This window comes from Medicago sativa, chromosome 7 (assembly GCF_051527215.1).
Source record: "Medicago sativa cultivar Bolivia chromosome 7, Bolivia_mono, whole genome shotgun sequence".
In the NCBI taxonomy this organism is placed as follows: domain Eukaryota; kingdom Viridiplantae; phylum Streptophyta; class Magnoliopsida; order Fabales; family Fabaceae; genus Medicago; species Medicago sativa.
This window is the reverse complement of record NC_140755.1, coordinates 99,645,044-99,671,050: the sequence shown is the minus strand read 5'-3', so window position 1 is coordinate 99,671,050 and position 26,007 is coordinate 99,645,044. Positions and strand designations below refer to the sequence as shown.

The 26,007-nt window shown below is 31.9% G+C and overlaps 2 protein-coding genes and 1 pseudogene across 4 annotated transcripts; 1 reads left to right on the top strand and 2 right to left on the bottom strand.

Moving 5' to 3' along the window:
• The first annotated feature begins 1,510 nt into the window (after nt 1-1,510).
• LOC146911135 (uncharacterized) lies at nt 1,511-2,222 on the top strand (annotated as a pseudogene).
• An 8,504-nt stretch (nt 2,223-10,726) lies between these two features.
• LOC146911134 (stachyose synthase) lies at nt 10,727-14,326 on the bottom strand. The gene is made up of 4 exons (XM_085730832.1): nt 12,792-14,326; nt 12,238-12,415; nt 11,759-12,126; nt 10,727-11,462 (listed from the first exon to the last, which is right to left on the bottom strand). The coding sequence occupies exons 1-4, from the start codon at nt 14,256-14,258 to the stop codon at nt 10,899-10,901; spliced, it is 2,577 nt and encodes an 858-aa protein (XP_085586958.1). The 5' UTR covers nt 14,259-14,326; the 3' UTR covers nt 10,727-10,898.
• A 2,972-nt stretch (nt 14,327-17,298) lies between these two features.
• Nucleotides 17,299-24,813, bottom strand: LOC146911133 (uncharacterized). 3 transcript variants are annotated; one of them, XR_015019094.1, is made up of 4 exons: nt 24,192-24,813; nt 18,296-18,904; nt 17,998-18,089; nt 17,299-17,718 (listed from the first exon to the last, which is right to left on the bottom strand). XR_015019094.1 is itself a non-coding variant. In XM_085726687.1 (2 exons), exons 1-2 carry the CDS (start codon nt 24,765-24,767, stop codon nt 18,329-18,331), a joined length of 1,152 nt encoding a protein of 383 aa, XP_085582813.1. In that variant the 5' UTR covers nt 24,768-24,813; the 3' UTR covers nt 18,116-18,328. The 3 variants fall into 3 exon arrangements, 1 of the variants encoding a protein (XP_085582813.1); XR_015019095.1 differs by having other exon boundaries at nt 17,299-17,656; XM_085726687.1 differs by lacking the exons at nt 17,299-17,718; nt 17,998-18,089 and having other exon boundaries at nt 18,116-18,904.
• Nucleotides 24,814-26,007: the final 1,194 nt, after the last annotated feature.

The following is a 26,007-nucleotide window of genomic DNA, read 5'->3' as shown; positions in this document are numbered from 1 at the left end:
GGAAGAAAACAAAATTCACCATATAAAATTTATAAGTATCATCTAATTTTTTTTTGTGGAGAAAATGGTGATGACCCAAAATCAAAACTTATGCCAGAAACATAATGTGCAAAACACACATTTATACACACAAAGATGATGGATTGAAGAGTTGTAATCAATACAAATTATAACTTATGAGTTATGGAATAGTAAAAAAAATAGTAGTTTAAAGGTTAATGAGTTAAAGTTGGACTTACCAAAATATAGTTAATTAATATTTCAAAAAAAAAATATAGTTAATTAATGTGTAACTTTTATTCTTGGTAAAATTTTCTAGATGTTTAAAAAGAAAAATTGTATAACATGTGCCTTTGAAGTGACGTTTTTTTTTCTTTTCTTCTTGAGTAACATGCATAGCCGTTTTAGAAAATACATATATTTATTTATGCATAAGTCAAAAGAATGGCAATGGGTTTTATAATAAAAGTTGAGAGCATTGATCAAAATCCCATATATGCATACATTAAATTGATTTAGTGGAAAATAAATAATAGTGAATAAGGGTGATAGTTAAGAGTGGGTAGCAAGGTTTCAATAGAAAATGAGAAATTGAAGCTCATATAGGTATGCCACATCATCACAACTCTTGCATAAGAATAGCTCAAGCTTCAAATTCAAAGATATATAGAAGATTCGTGAAACTGAATTTATTCACAACTCTTAGGGCATGAAACTGAATTTAGCTGAAATGGTTACCAGGGTGTATGATTCTTATTTTCAGTCACTAGCAAAGTTTGATTATTCATAGTAAGGTCATACTTGGATGATGATATATGTAAGGCATTGATCAATTTATTGCTTCTCAGTGTAGTTTTCATCTATATATTGTCAGTGTGTTGTATTAACTTTGACAAAAACTAGTGTGTGCCTCTTAGGCAAAGAAAATGACCAATCCTAAACTATTTTTCCACTCTTAACTTTTCATCATGTATTTTGTGATACATGAGTTGAGTTGCATTGGACAGTCCTTGTTCAAAGTATCACAACTTCGCATTCAAGATAAAGGAAGTGGAAGCTGTAAAATATTAACTATTTTGGGAATGGAATTGATCGACCCCGTTGTATATATATTCTGAGCGTGACTAGTCAGACCAAACTCTGGCTTCATAGTTACAAATGGGCAATTCTTTTTTTGTTACTTCATCATGAATGATTCATGGCTATCGGTGTTTTATTCAAAGGTTTATAGTCACTTTATCGCTTAAAATAATGATCATTTTGTCTATGTTTGCATAATGACTTGTCATAGTGCCTATTTCATTTTTTCCATGTTCAAAATTTTGGATGGATAGTGTTTAAAGATTCTCTATTATGATTCACTTAACGTTTTAATTTATAATTTCATCTTCGGGAAAGTATGTATTATTTACTTGAAAGTCTAAACTGTAAAGTACTTTTCATTTTCAATTAACCATTTGAACGAGTTATAGTTAACTACACCCTGCTTGACATTTTTCTCTTGCAAGGAATGAAACGTTTGCAAGAATTTGCTTTCCCTCAACGGAAACAACAAAAAGTGTCTAAGTCGCTGACGAATGAAGAACGTATACTCTATAACCTCATATGTAGCAGGGAAAACAGAAGGATCTCGAAAAGAGACATGAATAGAGAAACAAACCTTCCTACTACTGTGTTGAATAAATCCCTGAAGGCACTTGTAGAAAAGTATAGTATGGTAAAGGAAGTTCCTAACATTCAAAACAAAGGTATAAAGCACTACATGGCAGCAGAACTTGAGCCTTCAGAGGATATCATTGGTGGGCATTTTGATAGTGATGGGAAACTTGATACGGTTTTTATAGATGCTCTAAAGAATGTGTGCTTGAAATGCATTTTCATGCAGAAAGTTTCCACATGCATGTGATGGATGTTTGGAGTGGATTAAAAAGAGCGGAATCTTCAACACTGAAGTCACAGGAAAACAAATAGAGGAGATTTTGCAGACTTTGATTTTAGATGATGAGATCATGCAGATGGCAAGTACTGGATATGGGGATTTTGCATCGATTCCAGTCGGCAAAACTTGTTACATATGCAAAAGTAAGGTTGGAGTTATAGGGGAAAAGAAATCTGGCTACTTTACTTCCTTTCCATGTTTTTCTTGCGAGCAAATGAGCTTTTGTTGGCGTTGTCTCTCCAGGAGCATGTGTTTATTATATCAGAAATGGTTGGATTTCTGAATGAGTTGATTACTACTGAATAATTTTGACTCACATAACAGCTATTGTGGTTTCTTATTTCTCTGTCTTTTTAACTTAATTGCTAGTCTATCTAAGCTCCTTCCACAATGAAATGATTGACTCAATTGGGTTAAAAGTTCTATAAAGTGATTTGCATAGTTAGAAAATATGCTGCTTGGTGGTAATCACTATCACTTTATCTGAGCATCCTACCTTTACTACTGTTTTGAGAATTGATTTGATCTGCTTATGCACATTCAACCTGTTGATCGGTCGATTGAAATGTTTGTCTTAATTGTCCGAGGTTTATTTATTTTGATTCGCAAGAATTTTATGGTAGATGGTAGTATGTTATGTTTTTGTATACTTGTTTTTTGGGGACTAAACTTATGTGAATCCAATTCTTTAAGAATCGTTATTAGAGAGAAAAAAATATTGGGAATAACCAACCGATCCTTGGTTGTATGACTTCCTAGGATTAGACGTATGACTTTTCCTAGGAATATGTATATTTGATGGGTGGCTCAACTGTTGCCTTTTGCGCAAAGTGAATTCAGTTGGAAGAGGAGAAACAAGTTTGTGCCCATGAAGGGTATGCACAAAATTGTCATATGTGGAATTGATGCATTCAAGTTGGCTAAGTATTATCTTAATATTGAGTCACGTTGTTTGTTTGGCACAATATGTGAATTGTTGGAGGAAATTAAAATCACTCCAGCTGATGTTGCTGGGCATTTGATGCCAAAGACGACTTCTAAGGATACACAAGTTTATTTGAAAAGTTTGATTCAAGCATTTGAATTGGCTAAAGAAGAAGCCAAGGTGAAATCAGAAGAGGATGCAAAGATAGTATGAAGCGTCTTCCAAGCAAGATTTTCATTGGATTTAATGATTCTTAAGCCAAAAGCAACTAGAGAGTTAGAAAATACACACTATATTGATGCTAAGTATAATCTATGAAAATGGATTGCATGTAGTTATGCAATCAGGGAGCTGTAGATTTGAGCCGTCTGATCTTCCATTCCAATTGTGTTTTAGATTGTTTAACCAAAGTCATGACACAAGTCTTCTAATCAGAATCGGATAGATCAAAAGTGCGAATGCATGATTATCCTATGCCAGTTATAACATTGGAAAATTATGCAACTGTGATAAATCTTGGTTTTATTTTGTCTTAACCCTTTGATTTTCAACGGAAAAAGGGCGTTAGTAATTCAAAACTCAACAGAAAGCTAAGTAAAAGAATCGTTGAGTCGACTTTAAACTCAAGTACCCAAAATTGATTTGACTTATATGGGATGACAATTAGGGCCCGTTTGTTACGGATTAAAATAAAAGTGATTTTGATATAAAATAATTTAGAGATTATATTTTAGAGATTATATGAAAAATCAGAATCTATTTTGCGTTTGTTTACTGTAATAAAAATCACTTTTTTTAAACAAATAATCTAGTTTGTTTGGATACAACTATATAAAAGGGATTTTTTGTTACAAAATTAGTTCAATCTTTTAAATTATATTTTCTCTCTCCTCTAAAAAAAATCTATTTTATTTTAAGCTGCTCCTAACAGCTTCTCATTTGAAGCTGTTTTTAGATTATTTTTAGATTCTGATTTTTTTAAAAATCTGTAACAAACGGATGCAAAACTCTTAAAAGTGATTATTTGTTTAAAAAAAGTGATTTTTTTCTTAAAAAAGCTATAACAAACGGGCTCTTAGGGTGCGTTTGTTTCAGCTTTAAAAAAAATAGATTTTGAGTTAAAAGAATCTAGAATTTTTTTTTAGAGATTTGTAAAAAAATCTAAAGCTATTTCTGTTTGTCTACTATCATAAAAATCATTTTTTTGAGATTTGAAACACTTACACTTGAGTTCCTTGCATTAAGAAAAAAATAAATTTTGGAAAAACTACTTGAAATAGATTTTCATTTTGAGGCTAAAAATGATTTTTTTTTAGCAAAATGGTTTTTTTAAAAAATCTCAAACAAACACAACAAAAACTAAAAAAGTGATTTTTTACTCAAAAATATAGATTTTAAAAAAAAAAAAAATCCAAAACAAACAGGCCCTTAATCCCAAGGCCAATTCATTGTTCAGAAAAAATTAAACAGTTTGGTGACAAGCTGTCTCGACAAACCTTTAACAAATTATATATACTGAACACAAACACAAATCCACCAAAACTTGCAATTAGTTTGTTGCGCCATCACCAACATATTTGAGTTGCTGGAATCAAAAGGTTCTGTGAAATTTGAGATGTTGTGCAGTGCAACAATCTCATAGCACTAAATTTTCCTTTCTTGTATCATTAAATCACTAAATATTAGATTATCGGTGCTAAAAAACAAAATTATTTAAGTTAAGAGATGCAGTGCTCTTTCCTAAAAAAAAAAAGAGATGCAGTGCCCGTTTACAGACAGAGTGCCACTTGTTTTGGATTTGTGTGTGCATTGACATAAGAACGTAATTTTGGAAGAGCAAAATCCATCAAAGCATAAAATAATTGAGTCTCAAAGTTTCTTAGAGATTCTAAAATATGAATACTTAATAAAAAAAAAAAGTGATACAATATGAGCTCTTTCAATGCTCATCTAAATTATTTATGTTATTGAATCAAGCTAATGGTGTTTGCTTCATATCTATCGGTGCTGGGAAATCATCGCCACCCAAGAAGAAATGGAACCAAGCTTCAGATTGGTTATTTATACGCAGACAATTTAGGTAAAAAATGTAGAACCAGTGCACTGAACATGATAATGTGTTCAGTTCGGAAAAGAAGATTATACAATGATTAAAATGTAGAACCTAGTGCACTGAACCTGTTATTCAAAGGTTTCTAGTCACCTTATCTCTTTTATGGAAGTTACATTTTCATGCTATTGGAAGTTATTTTTCACTCGTTATCTATCAGTAGATATATTCCCACAGGTCCCATAATACCACTAGAATAACTAGATGTAGTTTCTCATATGTGTTATCATTGATTTGAAACTTCAAAAAACTTGAATTATATGCAAAAAACACCATTCTTTCTTTAGGAGTTGATCTTCATCTAACCGACGTCAAAGATGTCACATTTTTTTGGGCATATTTCTTCTAAAACCCAGCAAGTAACTCGCGATTTTGTTGGTGATTTCCAAAATAATGAAATCACTTTAGAACCAAAAGTTGTAACTCTTCATGGGAATCTTTCATATACATTGGAACATTATTATTTATTGATAGATAATGAAGCATTACATTGATTCAAGTGTATATGGTTGTAACATTTGGCAAAAGGGTGCTTAATGAACCATAGCATTGATTCAAGTGTATATGATCATAACCTGTGAAGCCCCGATACTTTAAAATGGATGACGTACCGTATCCCCTGCGTATCCTGCACCGATACCTGACCGATACTTCCCGATACGTATCCGGAGAGTATCCAAGTATTAAATTTTATTTTTTAAAAAATTAATTATCCGATACTTTCCGATACGTCCCGATACACACGGATACTTGTGTTTTTTATATTATTTTGATTTCTATTTTTTTTTAAAAATAAGAATAAAAACATTATATTACTATAATATATATACATTTCCTTTATCTTTCTTTGGTGCCAGTACGACCCACACCACACCACACAAACAATTGCATCTTTCCCTTTCTAAGAAATTAGGGTTTCAACTTTTTCTTCCAAAGTGGTCGCCGTCCACTTTGGCCACCATCGAAGTCTTGGTATCGGACGACTTTGGTATATATTGCGTATGTAATTGACTAATGATCACTCTCTTAATCGTAAATATTATTTATATTTATGTTAATGTGCTACGAGCCTGGTTTCTTGTGTTTGTTAATATATTTGCATATTAAAAAAATGGTTATAATTATATTGTACATTTAATTATATAATTTTTTTTATTAACGTATCCCAGCCGTATCGTATCTTGATTTTTGAAATTTTTCCGTATCGGTGCAGTATCGTATCCGTATCGTATCTCGTATCCGGGCTTCCCAGATCATAACCTTTGGCAAAGGGGTGCTTAATGAACCATAGCATTGATTCAAGTCAAAGGGGTGCTTTCTCTCATGTGAAGAGTCATATAATGCACTATAAATGCTTGACATTTGGGCATTAGTTGGACACACAATAACAACAACACACAATTTTGGACAGAATTTTGTTACATTAACAACATAATTCTCCTCATTCTCTTACTCTAAATCATCCATCAATTCTCTAATGCATGAGTGAATTGCTGGAACCATAAATCTGTAAAATACTGTTAGGAGATACGCTTGGTGTGGTTGTGCAATACACGTCAAGGAACTCATAGTATCCTGAAGGAGATTCGCCGGTCATTCCTTATTGCATCCAATATACAGTTATTGGTGGGGGCGAATCGAACCTAAAGGTTAGTATGGCAACCCCATACGCTTTGAGTTTACATGCATAACTATTAAACTTTTCAGGTTTCAAGTGCAGCAGCATCTTCCCAACAATCAAGATATACAACAATCTTTGGAATTTATGTGCACACTTCGTCGTATTCATCTTCATCATCTTCTTGGTCAAGTTATTGCAGCAGTCCCCCAACACAAGTTCCAACAATCTTTAGGTTCGATTTATGATTTACTTGTGATTAAAGGCTGCAATTTTTAGGAGAGATGAAAGCTTACATTTTCATCCATGACTACGGTGAACGGTAAACAAATTCCATTTATGAATATATGTCGTGGAAATTTATGGATAAATATTTCATATGTGATGTGTTTATGTTAAATTTACATGTGGTTGTAGATAATATATGCATGATAAATTTTGATATGTATGAAATTTATCGTTTGAAATCTGTTTGATGTGAATTTGAACACGAGATAATGTGCATATAAGTGATTATCTATTATGAAATATTTAGTGTTCTAAATGCATGTGTATAGTATCTAAGTAAATATGAATATGTTAGATTTAACATGTGGTGACATATATATACATGATTTAGAAATTGTTCAAGTATATGAATTTTGATGAGTATAGTAATATGTTAAGAATGTTTAAACACTATTTTATTTATGAAAGTAGTGTAGATAAATTGTCAAAATATCAAGTGGTTGCTTTAATGATATTATTTACTTTGTGTAAGAGATTATTATCATTAGTATTGTGTTGATATTATATGTACATGATAATATGAAAAGTAATGGTTAATTTCTTGTTTATCATGATATTAAAATAATTTGGGTATGTTTTGAATTATTGTAAGTTGATATATGTTCATGGAAGAAAGTCATAGAAAATATTAATGATTTTGGTTCATTGTTTATTCTTCTATGTCATTGTTTATTGAAATTTAGTATTGAACATATTTAAACATAAACTTGAATTTAACACAATGAATTTATGATATATGTATTAGTTATATGATAACTAAGATCAAAATGATTGTGTTATATTTAATTTTATGTGGAGTATATGACTTACATGTTTAATCCCATCTTATGAAGTTTGGTTATGACATTCTTTTATGATCAATTTTTATTTTGCTATGTATGTTTAATGCATTCAATGTATGATATATCTTGGCTAGATATAAAAGAAAAGTTGAAGTTCAAATTGAAATGCATGTTAAATATTGTTATAGCACAGGTGTAATGACATAAAAGTTTGTGCATTATTACAATATACTCAATTGACAAAAGTGTGTCATGGTTTGATGATAGTTGGTGAATACTATCAAGAGTATATAAGTTGATCCATAGACATAGTTATGAGAATACAAAATCTATGTGAAGAATTGAATATTCATAGTTTATAAAAGTTAAAAGAAAATCTTGCAATTATTTGACGAAATGATTGACAAGGAATGATGTCTTTGGAAAATGATGTTGAATACATTGAAGACATTATTAGGGATGTGGTACAAACCCAAATCTAATTGATTACCAATGGTGGAAACTCAACCTACACTTGAGTAGCATCAAGTCCTGGGTTCAATGGTGAAAGTACACTATTAGAGTAATTGAAGTACTTGACAATAGATACATCCCAAGGGGAAAAAGTACTTGGACCATAAGAAGAAAAAGGGTAGGATGAGGTTTTCCTCTTAATGGACATATAGCATATATTTGCTGGAATGCATACTTATGGGGCATTTCCGATATAGTCTACCTATGTGAGAATGAAGTTTGGCCGCTTCACGGAGTTCAAGGGGTTGCTCTTAAATTCTCATGAAAAGGGATATATGACACAAGGCCTTCTTAATGTGTCATCTTACAAGTCTCTTTATCAATGGTACCGAGATTCTATGTGTAAGTTATGCACACTTGTTCTAATGAATAGTTGGTTCAAAGCTTGCCTACCATACTATTTGGGAATGAGCGAAAACTTAACTTACTAAGTAATGGTTCAAATCGCGAGATACCATTATCTGAAGGCATGGAATTTCCGGATTTATGTGATTTAGTATTTTGAAAATGGTGGGGGATTGTTGGTGATTTCCAAAATAATAGAATCACTTTAGAACCAAAAGTTGTAACTCTTCATGGGAATCTTTCATATACATTGGAACATTATTATTTATTGATAGATAATGAAGCATTATATTGATTCAAGTGTATATGGTTGTAACATTTGGCAAAAGGGTGCTTAATGAACCATAGCATTGATTCAAGTGTATATGATCATAACCTTTGGCAAAGGGGTGCTTAATGAACCATAGTATTGATTCAAGTCAAAGGGGTGCTTTCTCTCATGTGAAGAGTCATATAATGCACTATAAATGCTTGGCATTTGGGCATTAGTTGGACACACAATAACAACAACACACAATTTTGGACAGAATTTTGTTACATTAACAACATAATTCTCCTCATTCTCTTACTCTAAATCATCCATCAATTCTCTAATGCATGAGTGAATTGCTGGAACCATAAATCTGTAAAATACTGTTAGGAGATACGCTTGGTGTGGTTGTGCAATACACGTCAAGGAACTCATAGTATCCTGAAGGGGATTCGCCGGTCATTCCTTATTGCATCCAATATACAGTTATTGGTGGGGGCGAATCGAACTTAAAGGTTAGTATGACAACCCGATACGCTTTGAGTTTACATGCATAACTATTAAACTTTTCAGGTTTCAAGTGCAGCAGCATCTTCCCAACAATCAAGATATACAACAATCTTTGGAATTTATGTGCACACTTCGTCGTATTCATCTTCATCATCTTCTTGGTCAAGTTATTGCAGCAGTCCCCCAACACAAGTTCCAACAGATTTCTCTGATAATAACAATGCCCATTTTTTATTCCTAAAAAAAGAAATGCTCATTTTTTAGTTTTCTACAAAGAGAAATAAACATTCAATAAGATAATTGACTGGTTAAATTTGTGTTTACCATGCATGAGAATGTGATTGATTTTTTTGGTCTTAACATTGTAATTTTTTAGAGAATGTGTTGCTTCCCTCCACTTATTATTCTTTCATTTCTCATGAGACTCTATCGTAACAAGAAGAAATATTTGAAAAAACAACATTACTGATTTACTATTGACTGAAATTGTTACAGGTTGGACTCCAAATTCTGTTAGGTTCAATTGAACTCTAAAGAGGATAGAATCCGTCAATCTCCATCCAACCGAAAAATGTTGCTTCCATTAGCTTTTTTAATTAAATCAGTTTGGTAGTTAACAGTTGGTGATTAACATAACAGGGTTGAAAAGGTCTAATATAATATGCAATCGTGATAAGCTTTATTTGACTTGAGTAAAACCGACCAGAATTAATGGATAACATTTGGATACTTTTATTTTAACTTTTTGAATTAATTGACCTCTTGCATCACTTATCTCAAGATTTGGGGGATAATGTTAGAGGTTATATAATCCATTATTTGAATTAGTTGGAGTTAGTTAGAAAGTATTTAGTTAGTTAGGTAAAACTATTTGAGTCGTATTACACAACACAACAAGAGAGTTAGCTCAACATTATTGTTTGCGTGAAGATTTTCAGTAGTAGGTATTACGTATGTATCTTGTTGACTAAATTTTCTAGTATATGGTTTTTTTAGTAAGACAAATAGAATATATATATATATATATAAAAACCATGTAAGCACGAGGTATGTTTAGAATGAAAATAAATAAATAAAGAAGTTCAAAAACAAAAGCAAAACAACAGAGCAAAGCTAGCAACAAAATCAAACAGTGGAATAACCAAGACAAGCAAATGGATCAGTCCACAAAAGACTCGAATCAAACCAAGTGAGAACTTTAATTTTATCTAACAACTGCAGTTGACACAATTTCTTCTTCCAAAAAATACAAGAATTATGTTCTTTTCGAAAAAACCTAAATGCAAGCCAAACATATTACATGAAAATATTTACGAATCTTTTTGTTAAACAAGTGAGAGCCACAAAACTGAAGAGCATACATACATACATACATCATTCTCGGTAAAATGAAAATATTAAAAAACTAACACAACATCTAAACTTGCTGAGATTATGACAAACTTGTAAGGGAAAATAATCAGTCAATTGAAATAGAAAGGCAATATGGTCCAAAACAAGGGAGGGGAAAAAATCTAGAAAACAGCAAGATAATATCCAAAATTCCAAATTAAAGTTAAGAGAAATGTTACGATCAATAGTCGCACATTGAATTAAGCATAAATAAACTTCTAAAAGTCTAGAAAAAAATTGCCAAATCAGAAACACCAGCAGCCTCATCAATCCAAGGAACATTGAGAGTCAATTTTCCATCACCCAGCCACTCAAACGCCACTTCAGAACCATTCAATTGAAACTTCTTTGGCGATTCACTTGAATAAGCAAGGAAATTTCCACCACCTTTAACCTTAATCTTTGCACCACTTTCAACATATTCCAAATCAAGAATTGTTCCACCACTATTGAACATGTTGGTCAACCCAATTGGTGCAAATTTGATGTTGCCACCAAACTTTGTGACTGGAACAAAATTGTATAGCTCAAATGTGGATGGTTGAATGATAAATTGAATTGGTTCAGATTTTGGAGTCATCAAAGAAAGTTCTTCAGCTTGATTGAAGTAGACCACATACTCTTCTGCCTTACCCAAATCAGATGCTTCTTTCTTCTGATCCCATTCAACTTCAGTTACATGCACAGTACCAACTATTGGCTTGTAGCATTCAGGGAACCCCCTAAACTTGTGCTCTTTTGGGTCCCACCCTGCCCCTTGACAGTTGAAAGCACCAATCACTCCTCCATACTGTTTTATATATGAAAAAAATTGTTATTACATAATAGCTTATAGGAATACTCCTTCAAAAAAAAAAAAAGCTTATAGGAATACAAGAAACACGGACACAAACACACGAAAACTTCAATGACACGCAATGTCAATAATAATGTAAGTAATAAAGATAATTAAATGTGACTCCATGTGTCGGTGTAAGATAATAATATGTATTGAACAACAGACACACCATCAATAATAAATATGCAAAGTATTTTATTAGTTGCTAGTATTGAAGTTTGGCATAAAAAATGTGTGAGAGAGAATACCTTGTTGAAGTTCCAAATTTTGAGAACAGTTGTTTTGTCAAATAGAGGGTTTTTGAAAAGACAATCTCTAGTAGGAAGAGGAAAATGTATGCATTTTGGGATTGTACCATCAGGGAACACAAGTTTCTTAATCAGATCAAAGTCGTGAGAGCCAACATTATCACTCAAATAAATTGGACCACCACAAATAGCTCTTGAGCCAGCATGAAATTTAGCACAAATATGGTCTGACTGAAACATGTCCCAATCAGGTCGAATCATCTGTCCCATCCACAAGCTATTATAGGAACAATGAATCATGTGCACACCTTGTAACCAAAAAGCTCCCATTGGATCACCATTAGGATCTTGGAACCAAAAGTCGTCCCCTGCACACAAAAATCACAACTTATTTTTTATTTATTTACATATGTATGTAAGTATGAATAAATAACAACAAAATTCATTGATCATGTGCTTGTATATTGCTTATTGCTTACCAACTCTTCCCATGGAAACTTGCTTTGTTCCAAGGAAGAAAAAATCATTGCACTGTTGCATGCTAGCAATGATTCCATTTCCATTAAAATTCTTGGCAATGGATTTTGTTAACCCTTCATAGTAAGCTTTGGCAAGGTCAACTCTGCCTCCATATTTATCACACACATATTCAAGACACTGCATAAATAAAAAAAGCGATTATTATTTGGCCACAACAAACACTACAATAGTCATATCATATATAGTCATTAGTCAATAACAGAAAAAATTGCAATGTATTTGATTTAAAAAAGGCATGTTCATGAATAAATAATCATATATATATATGCATGTTATAAATTTAACTATATAAATATATGTACAAAAAAGTTTATAAGGAAAAAAAACTAACTGCCGCTAACTATTATATTTCAACAGACTAACTACTGCTGACTATTATATATATTTAACTAACTATTAGTTAATTTGGTATCTCATTGCAAAAAACTAACACACTAATAAACTATATTATTTCTAATAGCTATGAAAAGAAAATTGAAATTAGAAAACTCACATGAATGACATCAACTTTGACCCCTGTGACGCCAGATTCAGCAAGATAAGAGTGCATGGAATCATAAAAATCATTGGCTTGATCAGGATCAACTAGTCCAATTGAACCTTCAACAATTTTAACCACAGCAAGATCTTCCATTGTTCCATCAAGGCCAGGTGAAAGTTTGCAAGGGACAATTTTGGTATTAAGATGTGTGGTTCCTGGCCTCACACCACCCCAAGCACCACATAATGCATGCCACACATAAACATCATCCAAACCTTTGAACTTAGTCCTCAAATCCCTTGTGAAAGCCTTCAAACCATACTCTTTTTCCTTGCAACACAAGCTTCCACATTCACTTTTTTGAACACTACTACTTTGTTCTCCACCAAAGAGATCATCAATTTCTTTTATCAGTTTCTTGATCTTTGACTCAATCTCAGCCAAATCAGAACTCTTAGATAAAATTGCTTGATCTCTTTGCTTCCCCAAATGCTCATGTTCAATTCCTTTGGAAATCAACTCCTTAATCGTTTTTGGATTAAAAGGAGGTGAATTAGGACCTAATAACAATCCACTTTCATATTTTTTGAACTTGTCTCCTTCACCAAGCCTACGAAGCCTTCCAGTCATTTGTTCACCACCAAGAACAAGATTCTTTGCATCCTCGTTATGATCAGCACCATCCAAACTAATGCTTTGCCATCCATCATCAATGATAACGAACCTTGGTTCAACGCCGCCTTTTGAAAAACCCTCAAGACCATGAAAAACACCAACAGGATTAACAGTTAAATAGAAAGCATCCCAAGTACACCAACCAAATTTATCAACTAAATTTGGTAGTGTTTTCTCTTCCAATAACCTAAAAGTGTTGAGATGAACCCTTATAACACTATAAGCCTCTTTCATCAAATCATAAGGATTTTCAGAAAAATGAACATAAGCAATAGCATTGAAACATGATTCTTTCACCTTTGTTGAACCACTTTCAGCATAAATCATGACATGATCATCAGAACCTGGAAAAAGTGCAGACCTAAAACCTTTTTCAATTATAGGAATGATCACAGCATAAGATTTGATTTCAGGAATATCAAAAAGAATCCATTGAGTTTCCATTTGTAAATCAGAACCAGATTTACCTACCCATTGAGTAGACCACCAAGTTTTGAACCTGAAAATGCTCACAAAGTCTTTTCCATTGAAACTACCCAATGAATTCATCAATCTATCAGATGGGGTTTCATTGGAGAATCCAAAGAAACCACCTTTGTGAGAAAAAGCAAGAACTTTTTGAAGGAGTGAAGGTGGGGCATTTGAATCAGAGGGTTTGCATATAGAAGAGAATGAACTGAAAGAAACATTCTCAGGAACATCATGAAACAAAGGAACACCTCTCACCTTAAACTTTCCCTCAGATAAATCAAATAATGACTCAGTTTTGATGAGATCAACGGTTGTGGAATTCGGTGGAGCCATGGGAAGAAAAAAAAAAGGGACAAAAACAGAGTAAGAAATAATGGAGGAAGAAACGGGTGAGGTGAAGTGAAAAACCTTACTCTATGATGGGGTATATATAGTAAAATTTCACACGTTTCTTTTTCAGAAAAATAAATGACTGTCTAAAAAAGGAAATTCAAATCAATACAAATTATTGTAAAATCCCAAGAATCACTCTGAAATTAAAAAATAAATAAAAAGGCAATAAAGAATCTTTTTAATGGAGATATATATGGAATTAAATAATTAACGCGTGAAATAATTTGGTGATATACTGCTAGCAATGAATACGAGAGAGTAATTATAGGGATTGAATATATGGAGAGATTTTAAGAAAGGAAAATGCTACTTCTCAGCAAAAATAGCTTCAAGAATTTTTCAAGAAATAGTTGGCAAATTTTAATTGGATGATTTATTTGTCCACTTCCTATTTTTCAGCCACACCTCCTTGAATTGTGGCAAATAGTGCATTGTGATTGGTTATTCTTTATTCTTGAAGAATTCTCGATGTTATTTTTCTAGAGATATAGCATTACTCTTTAAGAAATTAATGTCTTGTTCTTTAAAAAAAAAAGAAATAAGAAATTAGTGTCTTGTTTTGTAAAAAATGGTTTTTTTTTTGCCGGGGTTTAAACCGAACCTTACATATATTTGTCCCTAACAACTGAGAGTTTAATGCATGAAACCGGTGTTGTGTTATGTTACGTCGGTGTCAATGTTTATTGGACTTTTTTCTAGTCACATCCTTTAAAAAACTAGTTACACCCTGAAAAGACCATAATACCACTATTATGAGATAAAATTTTCAAAACCTATCTTCTTCCCTAGTGTCCTCTCAAATGATCTCTCTAATTCCATTCATTTTCCTTCATCTTTAAAAACTAACAAGAAGCAATATATTGTTAATTAGATATATTCATTTTGATGGAAGGTAGAAAGAAAAAAAAAAGAACGAGATGTTATTTCTATAGATCAATCCCAACACCACACCACATATTACATCATCCGCCACTAGTTACCTACAAACAAGATTTGATGGCTTTCTTATGTGATTCACCAAGAAATTGGTAGCGCTACTTGCTATAATATCATGATTGCCGCAATGATTCTAGAAGTGGTAAACGTGAACTTAAGTTCACGTAGTTCAAGTTCAAGTTAATTGAACCAAAAAGGGAACAACCTAATTATTTTAAAAGTAACAAACGTGAACTTAAGGCTACATGGCAGCAGAACTTGAGCCTTCAGAGGATATCACTGGTGGGCATTTTTTTTAATAAATTGGCTCTCCAAGTTTTGACTCACATATAACAACTATTGTGTTTCTTTTTTCTCTCTTTTTAACTTAATTGCTAATGTATGATGTATCTATGCTCCTTCCACAATGAAATGATTGCAACTGGGTTAAAAGTTCTACAAAGTGATTTGCATAGTTAGAAAATATGCTGGTTGGTGGTCATCGTTATCACTTTATCAGAGCATCCTATCTTTACTACTGTTTTGTAAATTGATTTGATCTGCTTATGCACATTCAACCTGTTGATCAGTCGATTGAAATGTTTGTCTTAATTGTCTGAGGTTTATTTTTTTTTTCATTATCTTACGGTAGATGGTAGTATGTTATGTTTTTGTATACTTGTTTTTTGGGGACTAAACTTATGTGAATCCAAATTCTTAAGAATCGTTATTAGAGAAAAAATATTGGGGATAACCGATCCTTTGGTTGTATGACTTCCTAGGATTAGACGTATGACTTTTCCTAGGAATACTATGTATATTTGATGGGTGGCCCAACTGTTGCCTTTTGCGCAAAGTGAATTCAGTTGGAAGAGGAGAAACAAGTTTGTGCCCATGAAGGGTATGCACAGAGTTATCATACTGTGGATTTGAGGCATTCAAGTTGTTGGCTAAGTATTATCTTAATATTGAGTTACATTATCTGTTTGGCACAATATGTGAATTGTTGAAGGAAATTAAAATCACTCCAGCTGATGTTGCTGGGCATTTGATGCCAAAGACGACTTCTAAGGATACACAAGTTTATTTGAAAAGTTTGATTCAAGCATTTGAATTGGCTAAAGAAGAAGCCAAGGTGAAATCAGAAGAGGATGTAAAGATAGTATGAAGCGTCTTCCAAGCAAGATTTTCATTGGATTTAATGATTCTTAAGCCAAAAGCAACTAGAGAGTTAGAAAATACACACTATATTGATGCTAAGTATAATCTATGAAAATGGATTGTATGTAGTTATGCAATCAGGGAGCTGTAGATTTGAGCTGTCTGATCTTACATTCCAATTGTGTTTTAGATTGTTTAACCAAAGTCATGACACAAGTCTTCTAGTCAGAATCGGATAGATCAAAAGTGTGAATGCATGATTATCCTATGCCAGTTATAACATTGGAAAATTATGCAACTGTGGTAAATCTTTGGCTTTATTTTGTCTTAACCCTTCGATTTTCAACGGAAAAAGGGCATTAGTAATTCAAAACTCAACAGAAAGCTAAGTAAAAGAATCGTTGAGTCGACTTTAAACTCAAGTACCCAAAATTGATTTGACTTATATGGGATGACAATTAAGCCCAAGGCCAATTCATTGTTCAGAAAAACAGTTTGGTGACAAACTGTCTCGATGAACCTTCAACAAATTATATATACTAAACACAAACACAAATCCACCAAAACTTGCAATTAGTTTGTTCCGTGAAATTTGAGATGTTGTGCAGTGCAACAATCTCATATCACTAAATTTTCCTTTCTTGTATCATTAAATCACTAAATATTAGATTATCGGTGCTAAAAAGCTATGAGAAAACAAAATTATATAGGTTAAGAGATGCAGTGCCAGTCTACAGACAGAGTGCCACCTGTTTTGGATTTGTGTGTGCATTGACACAAGAACGTAATTTTGGAAGAGCAAAATCCATCAAAGCATAAAATAATTGAGTCTCAAAGTTTCTTAGAGATTCTAAAATACCAAGTCGATCTTGGTTGGAATGAATGCTTAATAAAAAAAGTGATACAATGAGCTCTTTCAATGCTCATCTAAATTATTTATGTTATTGAATCAAGCTAATGGTGTTTGCTTCAGATCTATCAGTGCTGGGAAATCATCGTGGCTCAAGAAGAAATGGATCCAAGCTTCAGATTGGTTATGTATACACAGATAATTTAGGTAAAAAAATGTAGAACCTAGTGCACTGAACAGGATAATGTGTTCGGTTTGGAAAAGAAGATTATACAATGATTAATATCTTCTACTCACTGAAAAAATGAGAAGGAATCAAAATGTTGAACCAAATATTTTTTATAAGTTATGGATTATGCCTCAAGTAAGCCATCTCTAGTCCCAATTGCACTTCACAATCCATGATCTCAAACTATTCAAAAGACAGAATAGTCAAATTTCATCATCAACAGCATCAGTGGCAACTAGCTCAATCTACATGTCATCACATCAGATTTTGTACATTGCAAAAGAAAAAATTAAACCATGAATTTCAGGATTATTACAGAATACAGAAAATCATGCAAGCTGGAACTTACTATACAAAACCTTTTTCTCATCGAAGATCATTAATCAATATGTTGAACTTGTCAGAAAAAAGACACTGATATAGGTAGATCATTCCTAAGTGTTACAATGCAGATTGAAAAGTTTGCATATAGAAGCAAATTCAAATGTTTCAGTAGAAAAATATGGAAATACCATGAAACTTACTTTATCATCTACTCATGCGTTCATCGTTCTGTGATGTTAGAACGATAGAAGGGGCTGATTAAGCTTCTGCTGCTGCCCATAAACTGTTGAGCCTACAGGTGAGATCAAGATAATGAGGTCGCTGTAAACATCAATAAATTTTTTCTTTTGCCATACACACTGGAGTTGGAGCATGACAATAACAAAATTTCAATAAAAGACATAAGCCTAATTGTGCACTAACCAGCACAGTTTTAACAAGCAATCAAGAGTTTATCTAAAAGTGAAAGTAAATTGCGAAATAATAATAATGAAATACATTTAAATAATAAATGGATCAACTTTTTCACGCTCAAACACGACCAGCTTTTTCACGCTCAAACTCGGCCAGCTTCTTCATCAATATGTAAACATCTTTCTTCGGCGTGAACAGGGTGGATTTATCCTCGTTGAATAGCCTTTCATCGTACATGACCTCTGTCCCATGCTTAGTAGAAGCATAACCAAGATCAAGTTTCTCACTTATATCACGATCCCTATCTCTAGTAATCTTGCTCTTCTTTCCAATGGCAGCATCCTCAGCCTCTAACCTTCTCTCGTTCTCCATCTCCTTTCGTATGCACACACGTATCTTCTTACGTTCTAGCCTAAGCCGGCTCTCTCTTTCTGCCCTTTCCCTTTCCCTTTCCACACCAATCTTTTCCGAAACAACGGGAACAGCAGTAGCAGGAGCAGCACCAATTCTCTCTGACATTCCTTTATCATCCTGGTTTAGACTTTCCTCCCTGAGTATCTCGACAGAGCTAAAATTGCCTTGTAAGCATTCTTTATGCATAAGCATGAGTTTGGTAGCTACCTCTTTAGTGATGCTGGCATCAGTAGCAAGTTGATAATGAATAGGGAGAGAATACAATTCATTCCTGAGAATGTTGGATTAATTATTTAATTAATCAATTATGGATTGACAATAATCAATTGTTATAAGTTGATGTCATAATATAAATTATGGTCTATTGTGTTAAGCACTAATTATATGATGAATTTGAGTGATTGGGCTTTTGTTACTAAATGGACCGTGATGGGTTGGACCATTTAGATAAGCCCAATGAGAGGTCCCTGCCCTCAGCCGTTTAGCTATTTAAACGTCATCCCATTAGACGGTTAATTATTCTGAAGATTGGTGAAAACCTAGAGCTAGACGGAATGAGGGTAGTTACCCCTCTCATAGTTGTCGGCGTTGTCTACAGTTATCATCATCAACCTAATTCAAAGGTACACAATCTCTTGTTCTTTCTTTGTTATTGATGATATGCTATAATTTGTATCTAGTGATCTATGGTTAAACACTAAAACTTTCATCAATTGGTATCAGAGCCAACTAGATACAATTTATGGCTATTGTTTGTTTGAATGGCATGAACCCTAGAGTATGACATTTTTGTTTTATTCGTATGATGATGTCAGAATTGATGTTTGGGGTTTCATTGTTTTTTCCTATTTAGTCCAAATATTGTGTTAATCCTTAATTCTGGATACTGCTTTTCCCTTACACGTATTTGGAATATCACGTTTGCCATTCTCAAAAATTGTTTTAGTCTAATCTTAGATGATTCATCGCGATCACATATCCTTTTTTTCTTTAATTGTTGCGATGAATAACCCTTATTTTATTCTTTCGTTCTTCCGGGTTTCGGTTAACAGCTCATTTTCGGTCTATAATAATTCTTGTCTCAAATATCTTATGTGAAAATATTCTTTTAAAGTGTTATGATTGTGAAAATTCTTAGACTCAATTTTGTATATTTTTGCATCAAATATTCTATATAAATTAATATATTTTGAGAATTGTTGATATTGTATTTTTGATGCATGAATTTCAAAATTTTTGTCAAATCTTAAAAGGATCGTTGAGAATAATTTTTCTTCAAATCATATATTCTCAATATTTGAGCTTAAACTGTTTTTTGAAAATTCTCTCTTATATTTACTATTGTGAATTTATAGAAGGCTCAATTTTGTTAATTTTAATGCCAAGTATAATTAATTTATATTTTACGATTTTAAATATTCTTGGCATTATAAATATTCTAATGTAAGATATTCTTGAATTCATATTGTCTTAGCATAAAGATCCAAAGTTTATTAATTGATCATTTTTGGCGACATATTTAAACTAAGACACTTGTCTTTGATTTTTGTCACAAATTGTTTTGATGGGTCCTCATAATATTTTGTTTTCAAAATGAGTATAGTGAGTTGTATATATATGTCATTTATATTAATTGAATATAATATTGACATATTTCTCTTTAATATACATTATGCTTTTTGCTATACTCTCTAATCTAGACCCGTAATTTATTACTCTAAATTTTGTGATAAATACTATTAGTGTGTCTTGTCGTAATCAAATATTTGGATCACAATTATGTTAAACTATGTATTTTTGTATATAGTAAATAATGCATTATTGCATTTTTTATGCTAAAATTATAATGATGAATTAAAATTTGTAAGCCTCTTTGTTGTTTATCTGTTAACTATTATCAAAACAACTTATTAAGAATGGAGGCAATTTTTGAAATATGTATCATCCTTACATCTGAATTCTTATATAAATCATATTGATTTATAATTAGAGTCTCACATATGCTTATTTATAATTGCTTATTCTCTATTGATGAATATTTTTGAGATGACTATATTATAAGATATTCTCGTTAAGTCATCAAAATTCAATGGCTCTAAGTATAAGGGTGAATGTCACACTCTGCGAGGTAAGTTGTTATTTAATTATTTTATCCTCTTGTGACTTATTGCTTATTATTGCACATAAGAAGAAATTTAGTTCTTCTTCTCTTTTGTTGTGCAATTATGATATCCTATATAGAAGTGAAATTCTTTTCAGAATATTCTAAACAGAACTCTCTTGTTATATACTATTTTCTTACTATAATGCTCCATTTTGTATTTGTGTTTTTTTTCTAATTTATAGTGGGAGTATTGAAAATTTTTATTCTAAGAGTTCTTTTCTGGATAAATTAGAAAAACTATTTGACACACTTCTATTCCAAATAACAATTTTTGTTATTATACTACTTCATATAAAAGAAATTCTAAAGTCATATTTATGATGTGCTAATTTAAAATATTGTTAAGCACATTTTTCTATCATTTGAATATGACCGAAGTTAAGTAAATTTAAGTATAATTGTTTATGCATGATATTATTGTATCATATTCTCTTAAGCATAAACATTATTTATTTGTATAATTGTAATCTCACCTATCGTGGGTACAATTATGCAAATTTTGTTAAATAGATTAGCATTATATTGGTAATAGTCATACCCTATCGGTGTGTTATTATTAATATAATTGTTATTATTCAATGTACCTAAAATGTTTATACTTATGTCAATTATAATACTCTATCGATTTTTAAATTTTGAGACATAAGAATTGTACATTGTGATGATATAGTTCTTACTTATTATCGTTAAGATCCTTGAATGAGATTAATATAAGTAAGTTACTTTGTTAAGAGACATGTAGAAAATTGTATAAATTTTGCAATTCAATATTATTACATTTTTGAATTAAATTTCTACCTAAATGTGATTTTTATATATATAAATATATTGGATTGCTACTATCCCTTTGTTATGTGAGTGACGGACATACCCCATCGGTGTGACGTTACTTAACATATCATTTTGTGATAGAGAAATAGTTGAATATTTTATTTAAAATATTTTCAAACCTTTTTAATTCAACTATCATTGTCTATTCTCTATCAAGTGGGAGAATCATTGCTATGTATTGTGTAACGTGATGGACATACCCTATCGGTATGACATTACTTAACATAATCATCCTTTTGTGGGTAAGATAGTTTAACTATCATTCTTCAACAAGTGAGAAAAATTCTACATGTCAACTAACTATATCTCATAAACAAATATATTTATTTGTTTTCATATTTTAGATATGAAATTTTTGTAGAGACTTATATTGAGGATATTAGTTATGCTATTGCTATTCTTTAATACTTATGGAAGCTGATGACTATTTTCTCTTATATCCTCAATAATAATAAAATATAAGTCTTGTGTATTTCCGCTGCTTGTAACCTAATTGTTTCTCAAATTTGTGTAAGTATAATTGTAGCATTTGAGTTTTGAGTGAGTTATTAAAATTGTGAACATAGTCTTATATCCTATTTTTAAAGACTCATCTCACTCATATGATGATAAATTTTTATATAATCATCATACTCTGTCATATAACGGTTACTATGTTTATAAAATTCTGTGGAATTTTAATTGTGAAAAGGAGATCTTGTGTTATGAAATTCTTAAATGAAAATTTACGTTCTCCTCAATTCTAAATGCAGAATATGTGGTTAACTACGAAACCCAATTCTTGATAATATCTGCCATTGATAAAATATGTATTTATGGGGGTTTCATATTATTCTTGAGTTACCACTTGTGTTAATAATTCTGCTATGCTCATGTGCAAAATATGTGGTTGAGTTCATGAAACTCTATTGGCTAAAATTTTATAACCACTTATGTTGATAATCTTGCACTAGTAATTGAGTATCCCACTGTTGAATATTACATTATTATAATATTTTGTATCAGTGATCACTAATGAGAATCCCACTTACTCTTGTTTATATATATGTGGGATCAGTGGGAGTGTGTACACAATATTATATATTATGAGCTCAAATGAGAAATCTCACTCTTGTTTATATATATATATGTGAGATCAAGAGAAATGTGTACACAATATTATTGTCGTTATCGCCATATACTCTTGTGCACACTATAAAATATGGCATAGCTTAAGAGACTTTAAACTTTAGTCTCATTCTATTATATTGAGATATATGTTAAAATTCTATCGATCTCAATGAGCATCATAATTGGATGCTTAAGTCAATTTTGTTGGAATATGCACAATAACTTATTGGCATGCAAATATACATTGTGCTTCTGTTTTACCAACATTCCACATTTTTGAAGTCATAAATAGTAAGTACAATGTATAATACCAATACTCCTATCGAGTATGATATTGTGTTCTTGTGGTACTTATAATTTGAGATAATCATAAATGTTCTTTTGTTATTGACATTCTAGTGGCCACATTAATCCACATTTTTTTAAACTACGTGTCTATGTTAATCCAATTTGGGGATTATTGAATTTCCTATTTTGCTTTTATGGATTTTCATAGTCACATTTTTGTAAAACTTGGATTAATTGAATGTCGTAGAACATTTATTGATTTTGACTATATGTAATTACACTCTTAATAGGCTATCCCTATAAGTAATTACTATTCGTGTACCTATGTGGATATAGGACTTCTGTAATATTGAAAATTCATTGGCAGAACCACTAACCACAGACTTATATATATGAGTATTGTAACTCATAATGATTTGATCAAGTCTATGTTATTTTGGGTTAGTGGGAGTTTGTTATAGCATTTTTAAAATGCTTGGGCTATTCTTTAGTGACATATTCCTTTTAATTCAAACGTGTCACTATAGATTCATCATTTGTTAGAAAAGTGAGTCTTTGATCTGTATGATTTGTTTTCCCTATCGGATTCAATTTCTGCAGCATTAAAACTTACTTCTCTTTTGAATGATTAGTGCTTTGACCATACATGTAATTTTAAAATTTTAAATTCTTTATGACAAGTGAATTTTTTTTATTTTTTCAGTAATTGAGTATTGTCATCCAAGTGGGAGATTGTTGGATTAATTATTTAATTAATCAATTATGGATTGACAATAATCAATTGTTATAAGTTGATGTCATAATATAAATTATGGTCTATTGTGTTAAGCACTAATTATATGATGAATTTGAGTGATTGAGCTTTTGTTACTAAATGGACCGTGATGGGTTGGACCATTTAGATAAGCCCAATGAGAGGTCCCTGCCCTCAGCCGTTTAGCTATTTAAACGTCATCCCATTAGACGGTTAATTATTCTGAAGATTGGTGAAAACCTAGAGCTAGACGGAATGAGGGTAGTTACCCCTCTCATAGTTGTCGGCGTTGTCTACAGTTATCATCATCAACCTAATTCAAAGGTACACAATCTCTTGTTCTTTCTTTGTTATTGATGATATGCTATAATTTGTATCTAGTGATCTATGGTTAAACACTAAAACTTTCATCAGAGAATCCTTTCTAAGTAAGCAAAAGAAAGGGGCTTTATAGTTTGAGTGAACCAAAAGAGAATGTCGTCGGCAAGTTCTCGAAGCATTGGGTGGGGGTTAGAAGAGTCACATAAGTGATGAACGAAGACACGACGTACCCACAAATTCTCCATAAGAAAACCTATCCCTTGTCTAAATACTGCAATGGGCACTTCCGTGATAGGGTTGGGACGTATTTGATGACGAGCAGACCTAAGATTGGCTTCAATGATGATCTGAACAGAGGTAAAATCACCTCGTAAACATTCATGGTACATAAGAACCAGTTGTTCAGAAACCTCTTGAAGGCTGTTATCAAGATAGATGAGATCAACAGCGTAAAAAGAAATAAGTTCCTTGAGTTTGGTGGTTGCAGAAGAAGGCGTAACAATTTGATTGGATTGAATGAACCAATGAAATAGGGAGTGACGAAGTTGATCAAGTTTTAAGCCACCACGAAGGTCCCGTCCAACAAAGCAACGAATCTCCCACCAATAATTTATAACCAAACAAATCCCTTCTCTGAATACTTCCATTGGCTTTCCTTTCAACAATCCTCCCATCTTCAACGAGGAAGAGGGTTGGATTGGAAGGGAAAACAAAACAAAACGTGCCAAGAAAAAGAATGGAAAATAAAATGACTAGGAAAACTGACAAGAAAATTTTAAAAATTTGATTGAAAGTGTGACAGAAAATAATAAATTGTATCAATAAAAAGACCATATGTATTAAAATTTGATATTATAATAAAATTATAGACGGTTGTTAAAGAAATAAATATAGTAAAACTATTCTAGAATTTTAGTAATATAATAATTTTTTTAAGGATAATTTTTTTATTTTTATATTAATAAAAAGTGTAAAAAATGCTTTTATTATTAATACATGTGTTTATTTTTCAAACTAAAACTAAACTGATCATAGGTTTGGGAAGGTTTATTAGTATGAAACGATATGAATAAACTTAAAGTCGTACTGTAATGATCATTGAGTCATTTATGTTCCTAAAGTTGTTCATCCTGAAATATATATATACACATCACTAGCACATGTTAGCTTGGCATTACTCTGGATCCATGTCCTCTAACATCAGTAAAAACCTTGCTCTCTTCCATTTCCTTCATCCTTGATAAACCAAAATCCGACAGTTTGGCTAAGTATTTCTCCGTCAAAAAAATGTTTGTAAGCTAAACATTAAAATCAGTATCAGATATTAAGAAAACATTATCTAATCATTCCCAATTAAGTGCAGAATCCAATCAAGATTGCCTTGATATCTCTATGGACAACACAACCGTTTATAAGATGATGTAGATACTTAAGCGCAAATGAACATTCTCTCAAAATCTTCACTCTTGCTTCCCCTGTCAAATGGATGTCTCATAATCATCATTTACATTAACATTGGAATATAGTGGATGGTTGATCAAGACTAGTGAAGAGTAGATCAGAACATTACTCGAGATGTTGAGCAAGATTTCCATTGGCACAGAACTCGTAGACTAGATATCTCTCGCCATCTTCCATGCAACAACCAAATAAGCAAACAAGGTTTGGATGAAGAAGCCTAGAAAGATCAGCAAGTTCTCAAGTGAAAGAATCAGAACTAGAGGTGTTACTCTTTATCAAATGCTTGATGGCAACAACTTGCAAAACCCTGCTTGATGACTAATTCAGTGTGTTTTTATCAATATGATGCTATCGATCTTCATCAGTTCGAGAAAGGGTTACAATTTTCTTAGGTTTGTAGATGAGAGTTGTTTGTAAATTGAAAGGGGTTCTCTGTTAAACAAGATCCATGTG

Excerpts from the sequence above, each read along its gene's own strand:
- LOC146911133 (XM_085726687.1), bottom strand. The coding sequence starts at position 24,767 with ATGGGAGGATTGTTGAAAGGAAAGCCAATGGAAGTATTCAGAGAAGGG. Across the intron at positions 18,905-24,191 it reads CTTTTGCTTACTTAGAAAGG|ATTCTCAGGAATGAATTGTA; the intron begins ATTCTCTGATGA and ends AATTAATCCAAC.
- LOC146911134 (XM_085730832.1), bottom strand. The coding sequence starts at position 14,258 with ATGGCTCCACCGAATTCCACAACCGTTGATCTCATCAAAACTGAGTCA. Across the intron at positions 12,416-12,791 it reads TCAAAGTTGATGTCATTCAT|TGTCTTGAATATGTGTGTGA; the intron begins GTGAGTTTTCTA and ends TTATTTATGCAG. Across the intron at positions 11,463-11,758 it reads AAATTTGGAACTTCAACAAG|TATGGAGGAGTGATTGGTGC; the intron begins GTATTCTCTCTC and ends TATATAAAACAG.